This window comes from Drosophila grimshawi, unplaced genomic scaffold (genome assembly GCF_018153295.1).
Source record: "Drosophila grimshawi isolate 15287-2541.00 unplaced genomic scaffold, ASM1815329v1 contig_1377, whole genome shotgun sequence".
NCBI lineage: Eukaryota > Metazoa > Arthropoda > Insecta > Diptera > Drosophilidae > Drosophila > Drosophila grimshawi.
The window spans coordinates 17,577,846-17,602,564 of record NW_025062900.1 but is presented as its reverse complement, the minus strand read 5'-3'; the positions used below and the strand labels follow the sequence as shown (position 1 = coordinate 17,602,564).

The 24,719-nt window shown below is 37.2% G+C and overlaps 1 protein-coding gene across 2 annotated transcripts in view; it reads right to left on the bottom strand.

Annotated features, from left to right (window-relative positions):
• Positions 1-24,719, bottom strand: part of LOC6570213 — a 52,560-nt gene that overhangs the window by 3,949 nt on the left and 23,892 nt on the right. The window contains exons 1-3 of one of the 2 annotated variants that reach the window (XM_043214738.1): positions 2,664-2,688; positions 1,538-2,557; positions 1,110-1,472 (exon numbers count right to left, since the gene is read on the bottom strand). In XM_043214738.1, coding sequence (XP_043070673.1) covers positions 1,130-1,472; positions 1,538-2,547 — 1,353 coding nt within the window. In that variant the 5' untranslated portion in view covers positions 2,548-2,557; positions 2,664-2,688 and the 3' untranslated portion in view covers positions 1,110-1,129. Of the gene's footprint in view, positions 1-1,109; positions 1,473-1,537; positions 2,558-2,663; positions 2,689-24,719 lie in introns of those variants that run through there. The other variant, XM_001996407.2, reaches the window with a different exon arrangement.

The window sequence follows — 24,719 nt, the reverse complement described above, 5'->3', positions numbered from 1 at the left end:
AATTAAAATATATATATTTTTTTATTTATTTATTTCCAGTTGTTCCTGATATTTATGAGTTTTAGTTCCACATAAACAGTTCTAAATGCCAAATTAAAAAATACATATTTATTTTTGCTTCTAATTTTATTATTATTTATTGACGTTCGATTATCTAATTTGAACATCCAGTTGCGTTGAACATGTAATAGTCCTGACATTTATGAGTTGTCAGCACGCTGTTCACCCACTTCATTGCCATAAACGCTTCCCTTTTACCCCAATAACAAATGTCAAATGTGATTTACATAACGAATAATAAAAACAGGGCGAAGGCATATTTCCTGCGCGGTTGTCTGGCAAAGTTGGGGGCATTTTTTGTATCCATAACTGATAGCAATCTGAAGGCTGAAATCGTTGTTTTTGGTGCTCAGTGTAGTTCAGTTAACCTGCATAAATTACCTTATTTTGATTGTACAAAAACTGGGATTGTGTAACTTTCACTTACAATCTTTGCTTCGGCTGGAAAACTTAGGCATTATTAAATTTGACATGTTGCGCCCGTTTCCATTAATGGAACAGTAACAGATGAACAAACGCAAAGTTTTGTACATTTTTACGGAACATCCCTTGCTACAAATCACAAGATAAATTGTTTTTGTTCATGATTTATATATATTTATATATATATAAATGTGATTTTGCCTTTGCGGCAGTCCATCTCCCAAACCTACTCTGTGCGAGGGCATTACTTTCTCTTTCGCTTGTTATCGCCAGCGTTCAAAGAAAGCAACAAATATTAATATTGTTCATATATCTAGTAACTTTTTATTTCATTTTCAATGCAGGGTTGGCAACTGCAAATGTAATTTGTGAATTTAATATTGTGCGAAATGTGAATGAAAGCGGAGCTAAAATCGATAAACTTAATCTTGTTGTAAGACAGATAAACAAACATAAGCAGACGAATAAAATATGAGTTATAAGTTATTTTAGATATATCTGATTAAATTCTATAACAGATAATTATTTGATGAACAGATGCGAATTTGTACAATTTTATTTATTATTTTACATACTGCAATATTATTCAAAAAATCATATCAATTGGCTATTTAATTGTTACTTACTGTTTTGAAATTGATTTAGTTTAAAAAGTGTTGACCAGTTTTGAGCGATGCTCGAAAACCTTACGATTGAGCACTTCGATTAGTTTGCCAGGATCGTTGGGCTTGTTGCAATTTTCCTTGACAGCAAAATGATCGAGGTACTCATCCCGTTTGCAGTACAGGCAGACACCGTTGATAAATTCCTCCTCGCAGATCGTTGCATTGGTGGAGCGCATCCAGTCTTGGTTGCTGAGCTGCTTGAACAGATCGCCGATATAAATGCGTGCCGTGGGTATTGTGGAGAAGGCATTCAACGCAATAGTTGTTATGGGATTGTGCTCCAGATTCAGAACCAGAAGATTCTTAATTTTATCAAAGAGACCGCTGGCAAAGCGAAAACAGATAATAGATAAAGATTGTCGAACTGGAAGACTTTCAAGTTCACCTACCCCTGGATGCGATCCAGATTGTTGTGGGCCAGATGAATTTCGAGCAGCATTGGTGAGTGATGGAAAAGTTCATCCGGTAATCTGGCAATGTTGTTGCGCTCCAAGTGCAGCATTAGCAACTGCTTCTGCGCTTTGAGGAAATCCCTGCCAATGTAGCTGATATTGCTGCGAATGCCAATGTATGACAGATTCTCCGATTTCCAGAACAGCTCGGCTGGCACATTATCGCCACAGTTGTGGAGCTCAAAGCCGCGCAGTTTCGTCATGTGCCACAATTCCTTGGAGCTGAGCAAGGACATCTCCACACTGCTGTTCTTCAGCGAGCAGTCCAGGGATAGTTGCAATAACTCCGACTGCCTCGAGAATATCTCACTGGCCACGCTGGCCATGTTTCTAACAACAATTGATAGTCTTTTCAGCTTCGTTAGTGGATGCAGCAACGTGCCGGCTAAATCGCTTCTGCCCTTAAGCGTCAATTCCGTGATCTCCGTGACATTGTCCAAAAAGGTGGCAGGCAGCACAGCCTTAAAGCCAATTATAGACAGTTTTCTCAGGCCGGGATAATTTGTGAATCGCTGCTGCAGTAGCTCATCTCGCTCGTCGCGCGTCTCAAAGTAGTTGGAGATCTCCATCTCGGTGTAGTTGGTGATGCCCAGTCTCGAGAGCATGTGCCGAATGGTCTGTCCATTGGGTATGGCGCAGTTATCGATGCTCAGCCGTCCAATGTGGCCGGCCTTGAGCGGAGGCAGATAGCCAAAGCCGCGTGCATCGAAAATGCTACAGCTGATCCTGTACAGCTGCTTGGAGCTGCTCAGTGTAACCATGCCGCACTTGATGCGCTGATCCTGGCATTCGCATTCATTGTTGCCCTTAAGTATTGCCTCGCATCCCTCCTTGGTTGTGTAATACGCCGCGGCTTCCTCCTCAACGGAGATATTCTCCTGCAGGGTGGGCAGGAGCAGCTGTAGCAACAGGAACACCAGCAACATTCTCGTCTGCTGCCCCGACATCGACTGAACGCTGCAATGAGAAAGGCAGAAAGGTTTAACTGAATTTTGACCAGCAAATAAATTGACCTGCTACGCAGTATTTAAAGTCAGTCCAAGGACGTGTTTGTCCACTGCACCTCTCAGGTAACTACGAATTTCAATGGAAATGCATTGAGCTCTGGCCCTGGCTGCAATCAACACCCCTCGCTGCAATTCACATGCACTGATTTTGCCAGCTACCTGAAACTACACTGAGACAAAAAATCACCATGAAATTTTGTAAATAACGACGTAAACTCAAAATCGTCATAAACAGTTTTTCTTGTACAAAGTTGTTCTTGTTTATAGAAATAATTTCTACATATAAGAAAATATTTTATTTAAAATTAGAAATGCTTGCCTAAAATCTATATACCCAAAAAGTATGAAATATTTTCTATTATTGAGATTGCATTTCTAAAAGAATTGTACAACATGATTCTTGGAAGAAATTCTTTCTGAAATTTGGAAAATAGTAATGAAGTTTACTCTCTTGACTGGTATTTTGTATTTTAGCTGCTAAGTGCTGTGGAGTCCACGTAGCTCAGTGAGAAGTTACTCAACTCGGGAAGAAAGTGCTTCGGCTTCGGATACCCGGTTAAAGTCGTAATTTTTTCAGTGCTTTTAAATAATATGTGCAATCTAACAAAAACTAATATTTAATTATTAATATAAATAAAAAATACTATAATTTAAGATTTCTTTTTAAAGAAATTTGAACTTAGGAAACGCAAACCGTAGTTTTACAAAGTCCAATCTTCAATTTTAGTTTACTTTCTGAATACTACGGTGAGTGCGATTTTATTCATAGTGTAACAATCTGAGTTAAGGGCTAAAAATTTGCCGTCAAACCTGCCTAAATTGCAATTTAGCAGGCAACTCGCTTGAATTGGTCATTACGGCCTTTTTAAAGGCTCTTAAGTTGCTGGCTAAATGACTTCAGTTGCACCAAGTATGAACATAAACAGCAAATCAACAACTGACTGTTGTGAACTAAATTTTAAGTAATTGAGTTAAACAAACAAACACATTTTGGTGCTATCGAAGCTAAGGGAAATATCAGACCAATGTTGATAATTTGTAATTACAATAATAATTCTTGCATCATAAATATTTGTTTGATCATAAATATTTGTTAGGCATATTCTCCGGTCTGATTACTTTTTGACAGTGTTTCGATGGCAATCGACACGAGTTTTAAAATGGTTTCGAAAAATCATGTTCTTATCTTCCCACACTCATATCCAGCTAAAGTTCAATGCGCTTGCAATTTCGCTTAATATGAGAGCAAAGTCGGATCGGATCGTCTGTGTTTTTATTTTTGTGCTGAGATTGGCTGTGGCTTGATTATAAATATGGCTGCTTGGGCTAAAGAAAATTACATTTCATTCTGGTTTTCAGTTTCATTACAAATGCAAAAATGCAAAATGGCAAAATGGCAAGGCGGCCATTATCTTCATTCGGCTTTGTTGATCGATGATCGCTGGCAGACCGGCAGGACTATCCAGTCCAACTCCAACTCCAACTCCAAGTCGGAGATGGAGATGGAGAGGGAGAGGGAGACGTGGCCTGTTGAATCGTTTGAGGCGTTCATGCGTAAATGGCTTGCACACTTTTACGCAGTTGCATTCACATATCTGGCTAATGCATTTGAATTTGCAGCCGCCAGCCAAATGATCACATCGACATGAACCAATCAGCCAACCAGCCAGCCAGTCAGCCAGCCGGTCCACTTTTCTGCCTCGATCGCCTCGCTTGCCCCGCTTGCCTCGTTTCCTCTGCAACCCGCTTTCCGCTGCCAAGTCGGCTGCAGGCAGCACACGGTGGCAAACATTTTTTTTACGATTCGCTTGTGGTGCCTCTCGGATCGCCGTTCGTATTCCCAAGAGCTAAATCAATAAATTACGTGACAGGCATGCAGAAAACTTGGCTCCTCCATGGAAAGAGCGCACTCCAACGATCTTCGTTGCGTTCTGCTCATTTTGATTGAATCAATCAAAAATAAGCATTTATATTTTAAGGCAAAAGCGCCATATACATATTTATTTCTTGCAGATCTTTCGTATGCACATAACAATAAATTATTATTATGGCATGCCAATGATCAACCAGCACAAGAGATCACAGAAAGTGCTTTATCTTTCGGTATTAAACTTATTAAGTTTCCATTTGTACGATGCAAAAGAATTTCAAATGTAAATATGCATCAGGAAAAAAATGGCCTGAATTATAGAAGATCGCTCTAAAATGAAAGTCCCACTGAAAACTAGAAATAATTTCTAAAAATTACAAATGCTTGAAATCTTAAAGAACTAATTTTTAATAATCAAATAAAATAATACACATATGGAAAACATATTTGAAAATTAAGCATATTTAAAAAAAAGAATAGAAACAAATTTCGAAAAATATAAGGAGTTTCTGAGTGAACTTTAAAATGTATCTAATTGCTGAGAAAGCATCTTCGCCTTAGCAGGTTTCATTAGCTGGAACTTTTGCAGTTGGTGAAAACTTATTAAGAGCAATGCGATAAGCCAAAAGTGAGGCCAAAAATAAAACAAAGTCCTGCTGTTTCTACCTGCATTGATCAATCAATAATAAATAAGATAGGTTTTGTTAAAAGTTTGCTTCTATGCTAAGCGATGAATAAGCCGAGCGGGATTCAGTTGACTCAAAAGTTTATGAATCCTGGCCAGCGAGAAGTGGCAGGCAGAACCAACTGGAAGCCATGCTACTGCCCAACTTCATTGTGCCACAAATCTTCATTGATTTTGATTTCTTGCACTGCGTTGTTAAATCGCCTTTTCCAAGAGAGGCAACGTCGAATCGTAAATACTTTTGTTGGACTGCCGCACAACATGACAGGCAAATAAATGGTCATAATCCTGGTCAGACAAAGGGCTGCCTTCACAAAAAGGGCACTTGCCTAGTCTCTCGGCTCCGGCTAATAACTCACTCATACTCTCAGTACGCTGGCAATGTCTGTCTGGGCTAATGTCTAATGGAATCACCAGGAATGGGGTTGGTGGTCTTCTTTTTATGCGATTTGCATTTGATTTATTTATTGTAAATTATACGCCGCATGCAAATTGCTAGCTATACACAAAACAGAAGAAGAAAAAAAATGAAAATAAAGTTGTTGTGCAATGGTTTTCCAAGAAAACGTTTCCAGTTGCGCTAAAATTGCCTCGAAGGCATTTCTGCCGTTGCTCAAATAATAATTCGCTTCAAATTCGAATACGCACGTTTCGTAACAAAAATAATACACACATTCACCGAGTGTACAAGGAAGAAGGCAGCAGCCAAAAAATATTATGTTGCCCGAAGCGCCCACGCAATGGGAAAGCGTCTCTGGCAAACCCTTTGCCCCAGGCACGAACGTAACCCCCTCCCCCCCGCAGCACTCCGTTCTCTCCCCGTCTGGCCATGGGCCCCCCACAGTGGCAAATCAAATAGACGCATGAAATTGAATACTAGCAGAGAGCTGCGTACCATTTTTGACATTTGCCTTTGAAAACAAATGGAAATGAAAATGAAAATGGAAATGGTAATGGTAGTGGCAACTGGGGCAACGCCCGTGCCGCCCAATATTTTGGTGGAAGTAGTAGCTAGGTAGGTTGGTAGGTAGTTTTTCTATTCGGCTTATTTCTATGTTTCCGCCTATTTATTTATTTTAATTAAAACGGACACGTGTTGCTGTTTTCTTGTTTTCATTTGCCAGGGTAACTGTGCGACAAGAAACGCCAAGAAATTCCGTATTCGAAGAAATTGTGGCTAGTGTAACTGAGAGCTGTCTAAACTCTAAATGTGAGCAAATACTTTGGTAGCCTTGGGGACTTGGCAAGTTATTCTAACTCTTTAACGAGCTGGATGGAGTTCTTATATCTTGAGATAAAGCAGAGAGATCAACTATGACTGATATTCTGCATTAATCTACACATTATACAAACTGAGTGACAATATGTTAATTTATACTGATTAATATTTTACAGCTACTGTAGTTTCCAGATAACAATACAAATAGTCGCAAAATTTAATTCTGAAAAATATTTCTATAAATATTTTAGTGTTTATTCAGTAAGTACTATTGGATATGTAAGATGAATGAATAATTATGCATAAATATATAAATAGAAATTTATACATGAAGATTAAATACAGACAGTAGATAAATAAATACTTATGTTGAAAGAAATCTTAAATTCTCAAAAACATTTCTATTTAAATACGATTTTTTTCTTCAATAGGATTAACTGCTACCAGTAGATGCTTATTTTGATAAAATAACATTGTGTTAGTTGGGAGCTCATTGGTTGCATGATCCCATGACAACTGCCATTGAGTAGCAACAAAATGGGCGTGACAATTTATGCTGCACAGACTTCAGCAGCAAAAATTTGCATACCGCCTACTTGCAGAAGCTGTCGATCGAGGCTTTAACAACAGCCAGCCAGCTTAAAATGCCCCTAAGTGGTCTTTGTAAAATTGCACTGGCATCCAATATGCCCCGATCGTAATCGTGTCTAGAAAGTGGCTATGGTTCTTAACGGCCAGTTGCCCTCAAATACAAAAGAAGAAGCTGCTCGCCAGTAGCCGGCTAGTCATCAGAAGGCCGAAAATAGTTCACTGCCTTTGGACCAAGTCTGATTCACGTTGTTGTTGTTCTTCTTCTTTTTTTTTATTGCTGTTGCAGTTGCTGTTGCTGTTGTTGTTGTTGTTACGTTTGCTGTTGCGAGTAATGTTTACTGTTTTGAAGCACTCGCAGCTATTTCCAAAGTGCGTAGCAAATCATAAAAATGGCTACCGAGCGGGCCGCAATAGCCTCAATTGCTCAAGTCGAAGTCAACGGCATTAATTTTATGCAATTAATGGAAATTATATGAAATTATGAGTGGAACATTGAAACATTCCTTGTGAACATCACCCAGGACAACCGATGTAGAACCGAGTTGAACTCAATTTGCAACTTTTGAAGTCTCGGCTTGGGTGGCCGCATTTCCAGCAATTTGCTCTTTCACATTGCTCGCCAAATGAAAGAAAATTAAATTTTTCACTGCCTACTTAATTGAAACATTAGCCAAACATTTTTATCTACTCTGTCCCAGTTATGTTCGCTGTGCCCTCTGTTCATTTACATTCAAATTAACTCGTAATGAAAATGAGTTCAAAAACTTTGACTTTCTGGGGGTTGTGGCATTTAATTAGTTGTTGTGATTGTTGTTGCTTTTGTTAATGCTGTTGCTGTTACCGATGTTTGTTGGCCATTTCTTTTCGCTTAGACAGCCAAATTATTCTCGCACAATGTGCTCCCCGTTTGTAGCAGACTTTATGGTCTGTTAGCCCAGACACTATCGAAGCCCATTTCTTTAATTTAATTGGAGTTGAAATGTCAGCAATGGACAAGACTCTACTGCAATTATCGCCCCTTAGGAAAAATGTATGCCAAAGAATTTAGAAAATACTCCTTAAAGGCAATCCGACTTCTATTTTTGCTAAGCGAATTATGAATTAGGTTTAGGTCGTTCAATTAAATGTAATTTGTCTTGTGGGCTTGCTAGGCATGAGAGGCATTTATTTTGATGTGTAGTTTACAGCTAAAACAGATAAATAAATACATATATGTTACAGTAGTATATATATTTTATAAAAATAATATCAAATAATATAATTTCTATCTGCAGTTCTTCGTGCAACTGTTCACTGTAATCCTGTAAGCATGTATAAAGACACTAAACATTTTATACTTTTTAAAGATATCTTTTCACATATTTGATTTAAATATTCCCAAAATGTCTTATTTTTCTTTTTTTTATTTATTTTGAAAAAAAACGTTAGCTATCGGATACCACTTGTATTTATTTGACTACTTTGCTTGATGTACCCAAACACTCAAATCTAGGGCCGTTGCCCACTTACTCAAGGAGAGGCGCATACAACTCCTTTTTTCATTCCTTTGCACAATTTTTCGCATACACAGCAGAAACTGCAATCAAAGTCTGCTGCATCATCTATCCCCCCAGCTACCACCGGGGGCATCCTCGTGCCCCAACTTCTATACATTTTAGCACTTCAAATTGGCAAACAAACAAACTCACGTTCAAATGAAATGTGAGCATAAACAGACATTTTTCACACAGCGCTCGTCGCCGTCACATTTGCCAAGGTAAACAACTTGAATGCGCCTTGCTCCGAGGATGCAACGAGCATAGAAAAAGAGAGACGGAGAGAGCGAAAGAGAGCGAAAGAGAAGGAGATAGGGAGTCTTAGGTGTAGAGAGAGAGAGAGGGATGACAGTCATGGCACTTGACACGCAAATATGCATAAACAAGGCATGAATATTCATGCACAGATACACATACATACATATACTTGTGACACTTGTGTGGGTGTGCAAAATGTTGAAAAGGACTCGTTGTCCTGGTTGCTGATATCTCGACTTAGAGATGAAATGCAATGCGCATAGAAAAATTTGTCCGCAAATGTTTGCACAGTTGGTTTGGCAGGCGTCGGGGTATTTGAGGTTGAGGTGACTGAACCGGGTGTTGGGTGTATAATACATGTTATGCAATCATAACAGCATTTGAATGAATGAATTTTTGTTTGCAGGGCTTTTGAAATGCCACCAAGACGCAGGTCGTTCACTTGGTGGGGCCATTCAATATTAAAATTTCAACTGACTAAAAACATTTACACAACAATCATAAATCCTTGTCAATCACACGCGTGACACACTCCCCAATTCCTCTCGCTGCCATCATCATCAGCAGCAGCAGCCTTATCCAGCCAAATCCACAGACCCCCCACTCCCATGTGTATCTAGCTACACTCCAAAAAAAAGAAGAAATTTGCAATACTTTTAGAGCCAAGGGTTCATCACCTATTATTCAGAGAGTAAATTTCTACAATCGAACCTTAAAACCAGCAATTGCATTTTTTTTAATTCAAGAATTTATATAAAATATGGAAAACATCTATCTAATCCCCAGCTTGATATCTTTCTATGTTTGTATATAGAATAGTTCTTATATTATCTTTTTTGTTATTAACATTAGTATTTTAAGATTTCACATATATAAATATTTCACATAGTTTATAAATGAATATAAATTAATTTGTAAAACTTTCGATTTTCTGGAGAGTCGAACCCGAGATCTTCGTTCGCGAGGAAAATGATATAATAATATAGCCGAAGATAGAGAATATTTCGTTAAAATTTTTTAAAAATGCATTTCTTAACTAAAGAAAATATTTCTACAAAAAAATAGACAAAAACATTTAGGGCGAAAATTTCAAATTGAAAAGAAATTATTTCTAATACTTAGAAATTATTTCTAAGATAAAGAAAAAGCTTAGAAGTTTTGGGGCGATTTGCATTGCAGAGTGATTTACTACATTTCAGGCGATTTTTTTTCTGAGTGTAGCTAGCTAGCATTAACCATATATTGCCTATCGCTAGTTGCAACTTTTTGCGGGCTCCAGACAACAGCTTCGACTTGTGACTTGCGTAAGCGGAACTGATTACATCTGTCGTCATTGCCACCGTTTTTGAAGCTGCGTGACAAAAATTTTTGACTGTCGTCGTCATTTATTTGATGGGTTGCTTTGACAGCTGTGTCTTCGATAGCGATACGATTTTGACTCCCACTTGATGGTGGCTGGAAAAAGTTTCGGCCGTTGTGGATTGTACACAGTTTTCTATGCTGGCATACTTGAACTGCTAATTTCAATGGTAGTGGCTTTTATTCTTTTCATCTCTGGACAACAATCAATCACTTTATCTATATATATATATATATATATATATATGTATTTATTTATTAATACATAAATACCTCTGTGGTCTCTATATTATTGTAAGTGTGTAACATCATTGAAAAAGATTTGCTCAACTTCATATCGACAACCGATGGAGTCGATGTAGTATCTCATAGCCTTAAAGCTAACTTGAATGGACTTGGAAATAAACACAATTTGGTTTCCTTTTGAATTAGCGTAAAAAAGGTTTCGAATAAAACCGAATTTACTAAATATATTCATTATATAAATAAGCAAGCATCTTATCGAAATTTGCATACGAAATTGCATCTTTTTGCAATACACAAATCCAGAACTAATAAAGCTTATCCGCAAAAACTTCTTCGAATACGGTTCGGATGAAAATGTTGCACCAAAAACAACGACAGCACTAACAGTAATAAGCGTCTCGCCTTGGGGCAACAATTTAAGATTTACTCCACTTAAACGCTATTTAAGCGTGCAACAAATGCAAACCCAAAAATATAACAAAACGATAAAATAAAAAATTTTTCTTTGGAGTGTCGAAGACTAAATACCCTTTAACGCATAACTGGCAAACATTTTGTTGAGCTTTGCTGTTCAATCTTCCAATGGTAAGATAACCAAGAAGGATTTTTATCGAGAATATATGAAAAGACATGAAGAGACACGTACGCGGCACCAGTCGTGATAGGATAATGAGTCTAGACGCATTTGAAGCAGTAAATATGTACCTAGATAATGTCCTAAGTAGGATAAGAATAATTGTGTATAACAATAAGATAATTTAGAAGTTTTCAATAAACCTGCCGAAACAATTCGGCAGCAGTCTATGTTCGATACTTGAACAAACTCGTTGTGTTCTAAATTTGCTATTGGGATCACCTCTCAGTTGTACTTGTGCCTTATTATTTCACCGCTTGTAGATTTAATATTTGCCGTAGAAACTAAGATAAACTGCTTAATTAAGTGAATATTTTAAAGGTGAATTAATTAAACTTTACTTTTCATAGTAAAATTTTAGTATTATATGGATGGTTCATTAATAATATCAAGTCCATATAAACACTTAATGTCTATCCTAGGTCACCAGCTCAAATTTAAAATAACTTAATAAAATGAATAAATCAAATTTGATATTTAATTAAAAAATATGTAAAACATGTAATGAATATGAAAGATTAATTTCAGATAATAGTAAATAAATGTATGTGGGACATATGCACACTCTAAATACATATTAAGATTAAATTATTTACAAAATATCAACTGAGGCAGTTTGCAGTTGGGCCGCAAACCCAACGGTAGCTGCTTTTTGGCTTTTGTCGGCAAGACAGTATTAACAAAATTGTTTCATTTGAGTAGCAAATTGCTTGCAAGGTAAAGTGGCTAAAACCACAAAAAAAAAGACCGCATGAGTTTACGGCCAGCTCGCTCCTAACAATATCTCATTGTCAGGCCTAAATCATGTTTAACGATCAATAAAAGAACCAACTAAGAAGTCGGCTCTGCATTTCTCTCTCCCTCTCTCCCTCTCTCTCTCTGTCTCTTTTAGTGGAGTGGCGTGAAGCATTGTAAGTTTGCATACGGATTCTGTTTCTGTGGAACTCATCTTGCGTCGCTTTGTGTGGGCTCCCGCACTAACTCAGCCAATGTGTGAATATAGCAAATTGAATACCCCAGCGGGCAACTTCAAAGCTACAATGGCAACTTTGTTGTGTGTGTGGCAACCGAATACTACTTAATATGGAAAGCCCATTCGAAGTCCCCAGTATTTGATTGTCACAATTATGCAACGACAGACTGAGGATTTGGTGTCGCATTGTCATATTTTATTATTGTTGTACATTAATGTACATGTAGCCTAGAATCAACATTGGACCAGACATAACTAACTAACTACAATATTGTAAACATTTCTATCATTGCTTTATCTGGCTATCAGTCGGGGCACTTTATTTGTCGAGTACTTCAAATCGACAGCTGTACCTGGACTCATGCAATAAAGAATTTAATGAATTTATCGTAGGCACGTGGAAATCAAATTGCAATCTTCCAAACAACAGCTGTCCAAAAAAAAATTAGCCTTCATTCCAAAACAAAAATGTAAGCGGATATTAGGACAGCATTATTTCCGCTCATTTTAATTTCACGAGCGTGCAGAAACAGCTAAAATTCAAAAGATAAACACACAAATCAAAGTCATCGTAAGCCAAATGAAACTGAAACTCAGCAAGGAAAGAGATTTGATACAACAAAAAATAAAAAAAAAAAAAATCCAAAAAATTTCTTGGCATTTTTGGGGTAATTTTTGTAGCAAATTTTTATGAATGAGGGGAGAGCTTATAAGGGAAACACGTGCGGGGAGTTTTCATGATTTTGTTACAAAAATACCACAAAATCTTATGAGAAAATTAAACGACTTGTTTGGTTTTTTTGTTGCCTTTTTGATTTTTACCCGGTAGCATTAGCATTAGCCTCAAACAGCGCTAAGTAATTTTTTGACAATCGGGCGGGAGTTGGAAATGCATTCGGCAAAATTGTACAAACAACTGCACTTATATATAAGTCATAATCAACATAAAATAAAAAACATAAAAAACAGCCGGCTACAGCGAAGCCAGCTAACCCACTGTGCACAGTAGGCAGAGTTGTAAGGGGGACCGGGCCGGGGGAGAAAGGAAGAGCGACTAATGCACAAAGGAAATTATAATAAGCGCAGCTTTTCCTTGTACAATTCCACTGAAAAGAAGAAGAAAATGAAAAAATGAGACGCCGCAAAGTAATGTAAATCGCCCGATGGCCTTTGGCTTTTCATGTTTTACTCATTCTCCACTTTTATCGGACGAATAAAAAGGATTTCGTCGAAGGCGTCTCGTATTTCTTTTTATTATTATACGGCAGCCAGTAGGCGGTCTGTGCGGGCGGAGCTCTACTGTACCCATTGAAAATGGGCAAAGAGCAGTTGGGCATTTGGGCTTAACAGTCGACAGGAGAGTTAAATACATATTATCAGAGTTATCATTAATTAAAAGTGGAAATAAATTTATATTTTTAGCACCCAATTTTGGAAATATCTTAAAGACTAAAATTAGCAGAGACATTAAGTGGAACTGTCTGCAGGGTATGTCCTAGTCGTCCACTATTAGCTAGAGCACACTTGTTTATTTACTAGACTTGTCATATTGCAATGGCCTCGCGCCTGGCTTACTGTGTTTGTTTTCTCATTTCAATCTTTATTGTTGTCGACAGGGTCGTTTCGCATTGTGCGATACCTTCTCTAAATGGATTATGGCAATTAAACTGTGTGTGTCTGGCTGTGTGCTGGGTGCATAACTTAAAAGCTACCTCCTAATACACTCAGAAAAACAAATCGAACTGAATTTCAGAAGTTCGCCTAACCTTTCGCCCACCTTATTATTCAGAAAGTAATTTGGTAAACTTTAAGATTGTGGACCTGTAAGAATTTATATTTATTCATTCATTCAATTTTTGCATTTTATTATATAGAAATGTCTTTTCTAATAATTGAAAAAATCACCATATTTTTGTGATTGTCGATTTAGGCAAAACATTTATAATTTTAAGAAAAATTGTTTTCGTATATTTAGAAATTATTTAACATATTTATAATTATTTCGCAATTAGAAACAAGAAACTCTTTCTAATTTGGGGGGCGATTTTTTAAATTTAAGGGCAATTGCTTTTCTGAGTGTAGCATCTAAGATTGACACATTATACAGATGCACGAACTGACAGCAGGACAAACACACAAATGTGCAAAAGGATACAGCTCAATCGATTCGGCTTCTATTAGAATTCATCAAAAATGTTTAAACTTTAAAGAATTAATTACAATTTCAGAACATGTTCGAAGTGATTTCTTTTTTTTTTTTTGGTAAATACATTTGTAAATGTTTTATGTTTGAACCTGCTTTGAATACGATTTTTCAAACGATGTCTTGAACTGTTTTGGGTCAATAAATGATTTAGATTCGTCTGTTTTACATTGTTCACGGTTTGCTTTGCTAGTCATTCGAAAAGTAATTAAACAGCAGCAATCATCATTAGGCAATGCCACAAAATGATAATCCAAATGATTCGGCTGAAATAGTTAACACGAATTTCACAGATACCAGCAAATAATTTATTAAGTGGATTGCCATAGACCAAAACAAATTAAAGATTGTTACCCCTCGAATGGGGCCGACTGCGCAATACACTGCATTCAGTAAGAACAGAGCTGGCCACAGCATGAATTCTATATTCAGTTATTAGTTTGTGTTTTTATAAATATTTATAAACTAAAAATGTGTAAGATACATGTAGATAGATATGCAAATATATGTATTTGACGTAGATGGCATATAAATTAGTTTTATGTGAATATAGATGGACATTAGATGAATCCAATATACCCTTTTTTTCTATTGGGCGCAGCGCATAGTTTGTGTCTTTACAAATATGTACCGTGAAATTGAACAAATAATGTACCAATAAAGTAGGCGACTCAACTCGAAACTCGAAACTCGCAACTCGAAATACGAAACATTTCTGATTATTAATGATCGTCTCTCGCTCTCGCTCATGTATCAATCCAATCCAATCCAATCGGCGCTTTCAGGTCAGCCCGTAAAACACACACGTTAGCCGTAGAATAACTGTTAACTGACAGCACTATTCGTTACGCTCGCACATACATATATGTACATATATATATATACATATATCCAATATATATATATATATAGTTTGTTCCATTAGTTTTGCATTTTGCCTTATAGTTTCGCACAAATATTTGAAATGTGAACTATTAAAATAGTTTGATGCGCACAAAATGCCAAGCAGAATAACGCAAAATTCATCGGACATTGTTTGGTGCCGAGCATAGTTGGCAATTGGGTTGCTACCCATCAAAGACATATAAATATTTTGCGGTTTGCTGGGCATGCCTGGGCCGGGACACTGGCTGATATTGCTCTGCTGTGGCATATAGCACATCATGTGCAGACTGTGTGTTTTGTGCAACTGTCTCTCCCTCTCTCTCTCTCTCTTTCTCTTTGAATACATACCGGGCACAGGCGACAACCTTTTTTCATATGCCACTCATACTAATGGCAGATTTATGCCACAATTTTCCGACAGTCCCCGCTGCTTGACATTTATGAAATTTGTACGGAATTTTCAACGGAGCAAACTTAAAAGCCGCATCCCAAGAAGCAAAACAAGATGAGGTTACAAAACAGTCTTGCATAGCAGGCAGCCAAAGCAGCCAAAGCAGCAACAGCAGTCAAATTATGAGCGTATGTGTGTCTCTCGGTTTCTTTGAAGCTACATTTAAGTTTTAATTTATATGTAAATTAGCTGCCTGTCAACGATTTTTTGTTTGTGGTTCGTCAGCCACTCTTGCAGATGCAAAAAAAGCACAACAAAAAAAAGAATGCCACAAAACTGCAAATAATGACACTTTGAGTGATATTTGATGACAATTGCAGTCAGTCTCCATGTTGCAGCCCGAAGTGTCTGACTGAGGCCATATGTTGACTAGTTGAGGGACTAAAGCATTTTTTATTGGCCTTATACCATCTATGCACTAACTTTCCCTTACGAAAATTCGATTTTGGTATTGTCATTAAAGTAAACAAATGCTTGAGTAGAAAACCCACTGTATACACTCAGAAAAAACTCTGTGAAGTGTAGAAAATCGGTGAAAATTTAAAATTACCCTGAAAAGTGGAAAGTTGTTTCTAGTTTTTAGCAATAATTTGTACATATAACAAAAAAGTTCTAAAAATTAGAAAGGTTTGCACTAAATTGACATTACCAAAAATTTGGCGTTTATTTTATATATTTTTTTTTAATATTAGGAAATGCATTTGTATTTTTAGAAAAATTCTTTATTTACTTTCTCAAATTAAATCAAATGTATTTATAAACTATCTAAAAGTTTGATTGTATTAAATCTGAAAATACTAATGCTTATTAATAATATGTAGTTGCCTGTACACATTTGAAAATAACCTGACCCAAAAAAAGTGCCTTTAAATTAAGAAAATAAAAACTCTGTTTTTAAGAAACCTACTTTCTGAATAATAAGCTGAATTAGCCCTGGGGTCGAAATGATGGCGAAATTCTAAAATGCAGAGCGATTTATTTGGAGAGTGTAGCACTGAAATTAATTAATTAACGTCAAGACGTGTAAAATTGATCGAGCAACTAGAAATCTTTGTCCAATAATAATATTGATGATCATTCTGGCGTTTGACTTAGCGCAAGTTTTCCCACAGTTTAAAAGCCAAATGACCTGCGGCTGCTGCTGCTGCTGCCATCGCGCTTATAATTAAAACATTAATTAAATGTTCAGGCTGGGAATACATGCAAGCTGCCCAACAGATAAAACTAAATAAAATATATATTGATATGGTGTGTCTGAACAATTGTACACATCGAACGTCAAGCGTCAAACTGTGGCAAGCTGTGGCAGTTGGTGGAGTGGGGGGAATTAAACGAGTGTTCACAATCGAACTCGTACTTTGTGTCGACAATCGTCATAATTTATGGGACCTGCTGTCAGGGACCCCATCGAAAAGCCACGACAAAATTGATAAAAGCCACAAAAACAAAAGTCAACACACAGCAGACAGCAGACAGGAGTTATCACGAAACACACAAAGCCAGTGGCAATTGGAAATCGAAAATTGGCAAGTGGCAGGCAACTGGCTGGCAAGCAGGAAACTGGGAGCCGGGCACAGAAAGCAATGCCTGGCAGCTGCCCGCATTCACACGTCATTTAATGTCGATTAGTCGACAGTCAAACAGACAAACAGACAAACAGGCAAACAAACGCAACAAACTTGTCGTCGAATTGAATAAGCGCGGCAAATGCTTCTGATATCGGCCAAGAGACACCTGACCTCATCCCGAGCTGAGCGTAATTGTCGCCTTCGAAATGTACAAAATGCCTAATTGACGCCTGAGGGCGCGTACAGCAAGTGGCAGGGGCATACTTAAATTCACAGAACGCGACCAGCCAGCGCAGAGTGCAGCCAAGTTGTCGCCCCAAATGGCTGTCCACACATTCCCACATCCCATCTGTGCACTCGGAGAAAAAAGCCATTCGAAATTCAAGTAGCATTCCGAATTCTTTATTTTTTCCGATTGTTTGATTGATTACAAGTGCCAAGCAGTATTAGTAATAAATATTCGGCTGCGAGCTGAGATCATCAGCGTAGAGTTAAAGAGTTATGAACAATGTTTTATCGTGCACCGCAAACCGTATTTATTTTCTGATTTATATAGTTTTTTTTTTGGTTCTTTATTGGTAAAGCTTTCAATTACTTTGCCTGCCAAATTTCAATTAGTTGTGCACAGTTAGTTTAGTTATTTATTAATGTGCACAGTAGTCAACGTTGTGTTTGTTTGTTTGCTTGTTGTTGGTTCTCTCAGCTGCCATTCACTTTTCGGTTTGTTTGTTTGTTTGTTTGATGCTCGCCTCTCGCTCAGAGAGAACTAAATATCTGTTTGAATAGATATTTACTGATCTGTGATTAAAGCTTCGTTTTAAGATTTATCATTTGTGTTTATTTATTTCTTTTTATTATTTCTTCACATACAGAATTTAATTAGTCGATTTTTATAAGTAACCCTTTGCGGATTTCTGTGTTTCGAGTTCTCAGTAATTTATCTGGAAATTTGTAGTTAACCCAGCTTTGCATACATTTGTATATGTTGCCACAATCTATATGTTTTTTGAATATCTATGAATAACAAAGACAATGAGAACAGGTTACTCTGTATATATAAATATGTAAAATAGTGTTATTAGTTCAGTTGTCGACAAGTCCAGAACGCGTCCGTGCCACAAAAGGTGGAATAGCCAGAGGCGTTGCAGCGTTCTCGATGTGAATGTGGCTGTGGCAGGAAGTGTTACTCGTTGTGGATGTTGGCATGCCTATGTGTGTGTGTGTGTGTGTATGTGTGTGTTTGGTGGGGGGGTCAGGTATATATAAGTCGGCCTTACACGAAAATAGCTGGCATTCCGTTTGAAGTTTACGCACAAATATGCCCCAACCATACTGCCCAGAGTTGCTCAGCAGCCAACAGGCTGATAATTAACGCAATAATCATCGATGAATGAGAATATGAGTGAGCAGCAATGGGGCAGCAATGGGGCAGCAATGGGGCAGCAATGGGGCAGCAAGGAATGACCTGCTTGGCATGATGAACGCGTTTAACTCGTTCATTAACTAGGCATGTGTACAAAACCCGCCCACCTCCCTCTCCCACAGGCACACACACACACACACACACCTCTTGTATAGCTTACCAGCTGCCTCACTGAGCAACACCCCCCTTTGCCCCCTCCTGTGTGTATTTCTGGGGCGCGTGTTCATTTCGTAATTTGCGTAGGTGATGCCATGGAATTTGATTTTCACACGTGTTTTTGCTGCTGCTGCTGCTGCTCCTGTTGCTGTTGTTGCTGCTGGCCCCGTTTTCTTTTTGTTGTCGCTCATTTTATTGTTAATAATAATAATGCAAATACTCTGTACAATTATCTTCCACTCGATGATTCTGCACACGCGCCGCATATAAATAGAAAGCCAAAAGCAACACCAAACCAAAGCCACCAGCTCGCCTCTGACCAAATTCAGACAGTAATAATAATAAAACAAGCAAAAAACAAAAAACAAAAAACCAAAAACAAAAAAGAAACAAAAATAGAGTGCAACTTTGTGTGTCTACTGCTCCTACAGCGACTCCAGCGACTGTCTGGGAACTACAATTACTACTCGAGAGTTGTTTCGTATGAATTACGCTGAGGTTCAAGATCACGAGCCAGTCGTAATAACGATAATCATAAATAGTACATGAAACGATGACAACTCTAAACACACCACACACACACACACACACACACAGCTACACAGACAATCATTGCTGCTGACAACTAAATCTGTTGCTCTAAATCACGCAAAGTTTCCCAGCTGGTTGGTACCAGTTGCCAGTTATCTGAGCTGGAGTCGTTATAGGGATAGGTATGTATATCTGGTTCCTCAACGCTGTCACGTAATACTGAATTCTTGGGCTGGGAAAATGACTAGAATCCAATTGTTGCGTTGCCAAGTTAAGATAAAAGACCAGAGAAGAAAGCGTAATTAATTTTAAAACTATGTTAACTTAACCTATATAAATTTGCAGGTCGGCAAAAATCATAAAAATTCTTTTGAATTTTAGTTGTTAAAGTTTACACTTATATATATATAATACTTAAATCAGACATTTTTGGGATTATCGACTTGCGACAAGCGAATTATTAAGTAACGTTTTACTTTATTTGAGATATTAATAATAAATAAAATAGTTTCTGGCTTTTATTTTGACCTGGACACAGCAAAACTTAGTTTATAGGACTTAACTTATAAATTGCCGATTTAGTTGATATACATTTAAAAAATTTCAATTTATTTTTAATTTTAGAAATTAAAGTTCCACAAATAATTGATTATTTCTATGCTCTTAAGGAACATAAATTTTACAAATTTACAATATTTTGCGAAAATGTAAATAAATTTGATATTCTGACGATTATTGACTGGAGACAAGCGATTTATTTTAAGTTACATATTACTTTACTTGAGATATTTATTATATTCTTCTTTTTGCTGGTTACAGATTTCTGTACAAATCTAAATTATAAAAAATAGTTATACTTCTAAATTCTAGGGTATATTTTTGTCTGTGTGCAGAAAGTACTTGTATTGTATGCGGTGCATGTTGGACAACTGAACACGAGTTAAGCGATTCTGAAAACACAAAACAAAACGCGACAGACGAATTGCATTGTGAAAAGCTGATATCAAGAAGCACGCAAGACGCAAGTGGCAAGTGGCAACTGGCAACTGGCAACTGGCAAGAGGCAAGAGGCAACACACTTAAAGTGTAGTTGGATTGGTTGCAAGCAGAGGTGCAGACTTTGGCCCCATTTTAATATGGCAGATAAGCATCGAAAAGCCGCTCGGCCATTTTGTTGAACGAAAGGTTTGCGTGCATTATGTAATTTATCAACGCGTTTGATTTAGTTGTAAGAAATTCAACATAATTTCACTGTTCTACCTGCAGAAATACAATGCAAATTTGGCCAGCACCTGATGCAAAATTTATGCAGGGCAGATGTATATGTATATATATATATTTAAATAGATATGTTTGAGCTGAAAACGGGGGCAGGTTCCTTTTGCTGTTGAGGTAAAGAGTGTGGCACAATATAATAATAATAATAATTTGGTTATTTTTGTAAGTTAATATACGTAAATATGTATTTCATTACAGACAAGACATATTTATTTCATTATGACATTATAATTAAGTTGCTTTCATTCACATTGTAAATATAAAATATTTTAATTTTGAAAGATGGCTGCAACACTTATTCACTGATAGGTCTTTAATTACTAGATGCGAGGAACTTGTTTATTATCATTGATGCGTAATGAGAACTATCCTACGATAACAGAAATATATGCATGTACAATCTGATCGGGCAATCATCGGAAATGATATGCAATATTGTAAAGAGAGTCGTTGCAGCAGACTTGTAGCATTTTTGAATAATTGCTTGCGATAATTTTATGCAAGAGTCGACAACACAAGAAAACTAACCTCGACATGAAGTGGACGTGGATTTATGCGACATGTCTGTATTGATCAGGCATGCATACATATATTTATATATATATATATATTTATCGATATATCAAACAAAGCGGCTGGCTGATGGGCGGTCGGTAGTTGGGGCGTTGGGCGGGACAATGCCGGCATATGGAACAGTAGCAATAATAAAAAGACCACAAATACCGACACAAAATTGAACTTTGAATAAAAGGGATTTATGTGCACATACACATTCATACATATCCAAGTATTTATTGTATTATTTTGTCTATTTTGTTTTATTTTATTTTGTTTTAGACATTTTCTTTTGCGTTTTGCACGTTTTCATTATTACTGACAACACAGCGTGCAAATAATCAAACAGCATCTGCAGTCGCCGCTGTCTGAGCAACAACAATTCCCAAGTACGATTTTGGCAACCAATGCAAGAGCCGAGCGCCAACTGCTGTTGCAACTGTTTGTGTGTAGGTATTTGTATTTGTATGCCGTATGCTGTGTGCTGTATGCTGTGTGCTGTATGCTGTGTTGGTATTTGTGTTTCGCTCTCTGAGCGTGCGTATGTATTGTTGTATTGTTGTATCTCTCTCTCTCTCTCGCTCTCTCGCTCGCTCCCTCTCCGGGCATTTGTGCGTGCTTGTGTGTGGTTGAAATGGTAGTTCAATTTCCATTTCTATTTCATTGCGAGATTTTATTCCCATGCTCGTTGCTTGGCTCCGCCCTTAAACGCGACGCTGCGCACACCGTTCCATTACCATTTCGTTCCTTATGTACTCAGCGACTGCGCTGTGTTTTTACATTTTGTCTTTGCTGCCTTTGCGTTTGCTTTGCTGTTGTCTTTGCGTTTTCCCATTGCTTGTAAGAGTACTCGTTTCATTATTTACTTAAGAGCTTTTGCTTTTGTTTTTACAATTTGGCGTGTCTCTGTGTGTGCGTGTGTGTTAGTGTGTGTGTGTGTGTGTGTGTGTGCGTTTGTCGTTGTATGCATTTGTTTATGCGTCTCGTTTTAAAATTTAAAGGCATTTCCTTCTGGATTCCTGCGAATTGTGCCCCTCCCCATGAATTGTCTACTATTCTATTGAATAAATATTTTACTTGCAAGGTAAAAACAATATTTTGGTTTTAGTCTCTGCTTAATTTGGAAAACTGTTGTCAGTTTTGCATTTGCTATCCTGTCGCTGCCTGCTGCCCGCTGCCCACTGCCTGCTGGCTGCTTTTTAGTCCCTGACTAATTTAAAATTTATGCTTTTCAAATTTGGTTAGACAATTTTGGGGGTGCTGTAGTTTTTCCATGAAAATTGTGCGTTGATGATAAAAATAAGAATTCCTGTTTCAGGCTACCTACCGAAATCTGCTTGCTTTTTAGCAAAAATATTTGCTTCTCTTGTTTCCTTTGTTATATTCTGCTATTTTATTGCTTTTCCTTGCCCCACCCCCCCTGCAAAGCTCTCAACTTTTCATTTGCAATTTTCTTTTCTTGCTTGCATTTTATGACTTTTTCTTAAGCTCTTCTTAACAGCCACACCCACACACACACACACACACACAGACACATTAGCATGAGCTCCTTGCCAATTGGCAACATCTGCGTAATGCAATTTTCCTCGCTGGCTAGTGAAAATTTCCTCTTATTGGCAGTTGCTCTCAGTTTTTGAGTCTGTTTTCTTTTTGCTGCCGTCTGCCATTTAAGTTCCTTTATACGAATGCATTTACTGACCCCGGTCAGCACTTTTGTATATATGTATATATATAAATAAATATATATATTTATATGACCAGCCAGCGGAACTGCGCATTAGGCATACAGACGGCAACGCCTATAATTGCCACAGCCACAGGCAGCACCAAGATGAAGAACCAGCCAAACGTTGCCCCAAGCTCAATGCGTGATTTCCCAAATATAGCAAAAATAGCAAATATAGCACATACTTATTTATCTGTAATATGTACACTCAGAAAAAATCGCCCTGAATTCTAGAAAATCTGCAAAATATTGGCGCCAAGCCTTTCTCACTTTATTAATCAGAAAGTAAAATTCTAAGGATTTTTCGCACGATTTTACATCTCAAATATATTTGCTATTATTAACAAATATATTTCAGAAAAAAAGGAAAAATTCCCAAGTTATTTGGATTAACAATTTGGAGCAAACCTTTCTAATTAAAAAAAATATATATATTGAAATTATTTCAAATTACAAAAGAAACACGTTTTAGTTCTTGGAACGAATTTCGAAATTTCAGTGCGCTTTTAGCTGAGTTTATATATTTATTTATGGTTCACCTTCAGCCATTTTTGCCTAACAGCGCGGGATAAGCGCATTTTAGATATGCACTATATTCCAAATCCTTAAAATATTTTTCATTTTTTATTGGGGGTCTCTGCTCGTATCGAGTGATCAGTGAAAAGACTTTGTCGACAATTCTGTATTTATGGAAATGTGTGTGTGTGTGTGTGTGTGTGTGTGTGTCCATTCAGACTGCCTATCGCTCCTTTATACTCCTGGCCGCATCCTAAGTGTCCTTTGTTGAAAGTTTATGACCCTGCCCAACTTTCACGACGCCAGAAACTGACAATAATTCAAATTTATACAAAGGGCTTGCTCAGTTCACCTGCAAATTTATGATCAGCCCCAACCAACACCGCTTGCGATTGCTGCCCACATCCTTTTGAATTTTTCTTCAGTTTTCTATTTTTCTTTTCGCTTTTTCTTCTCTTTTCCTAATTCCAGATTTGGCAAAACGACGTATTTCATAGTGCAGAAGGCTCAGGCTCGTAAATACCTGTGAAGATGCAAGCGAGCATCCTTCGAATGGCGCACAGAATTCACCAAATATTTATACCCTGTAACTTGGAATATGGCTACGGTTACTCGATCAGCAAATACAATTAAATTATTTTGGACACACACTCACACATTGGAAAGTCAAAGCTAAATTCATAGAATTATATATAGAAAATACCATATAATTTTATAGACATATAATAGATTCATAGAAAGACAGAAATCAGATATAGACACAGGAAACTCGAATCACATTTGTTATAAATATATCAAAATATAAATGAATGAGATCAGTTTCCATCAGTCCGATATTTTTACTGCTTCATAATTTATTACAGGGTATTCCATAGTTTTTTCGATTTATGTTATTTTCATTTTTTCTTTCATTTTTTTATGGATATTTTATGGTTTCCTTATTTCGGTAATGTGTCCAACATCAACCCGAACAGAACTGGCCAACTTGATTATCATATTTGTTTAATATATGAGAATTTCAATAGAGGACAATATCCATATATGTGTATGTATTTGGCCATTTGCAACCCCTATCCACGATTCTAATTTTTTATCAGTTTGCTGACTGACTTGTGAAAACTTTGCTCAGCAGTTTTTGACATTTTGTATGATGGATTGCACTTTATGCTAATTGAGCTTAAGCACACTTACACACATACCAACATCTTTTTGCATTGCTCATCCTCTCTCTCTCTCTCTCTCTCTCTCTCTCTCTCTCTTTCTCACACTCTGTCTCTCTTTCTCTGCTCTATCGCCTTTTTTTTTTGCAGTCTCTGCCTCAATTTTTTGTAGCTCGCTAGAAACTTTGCCGTATTTGTGCCCCAGCTGGAATGAAGTTGCAAGGGTTCGACGTGGTTGCCAATAAGGGGACAATGTGGTTTTTTAGAACAGATTGAAAGGAGAGGATCGA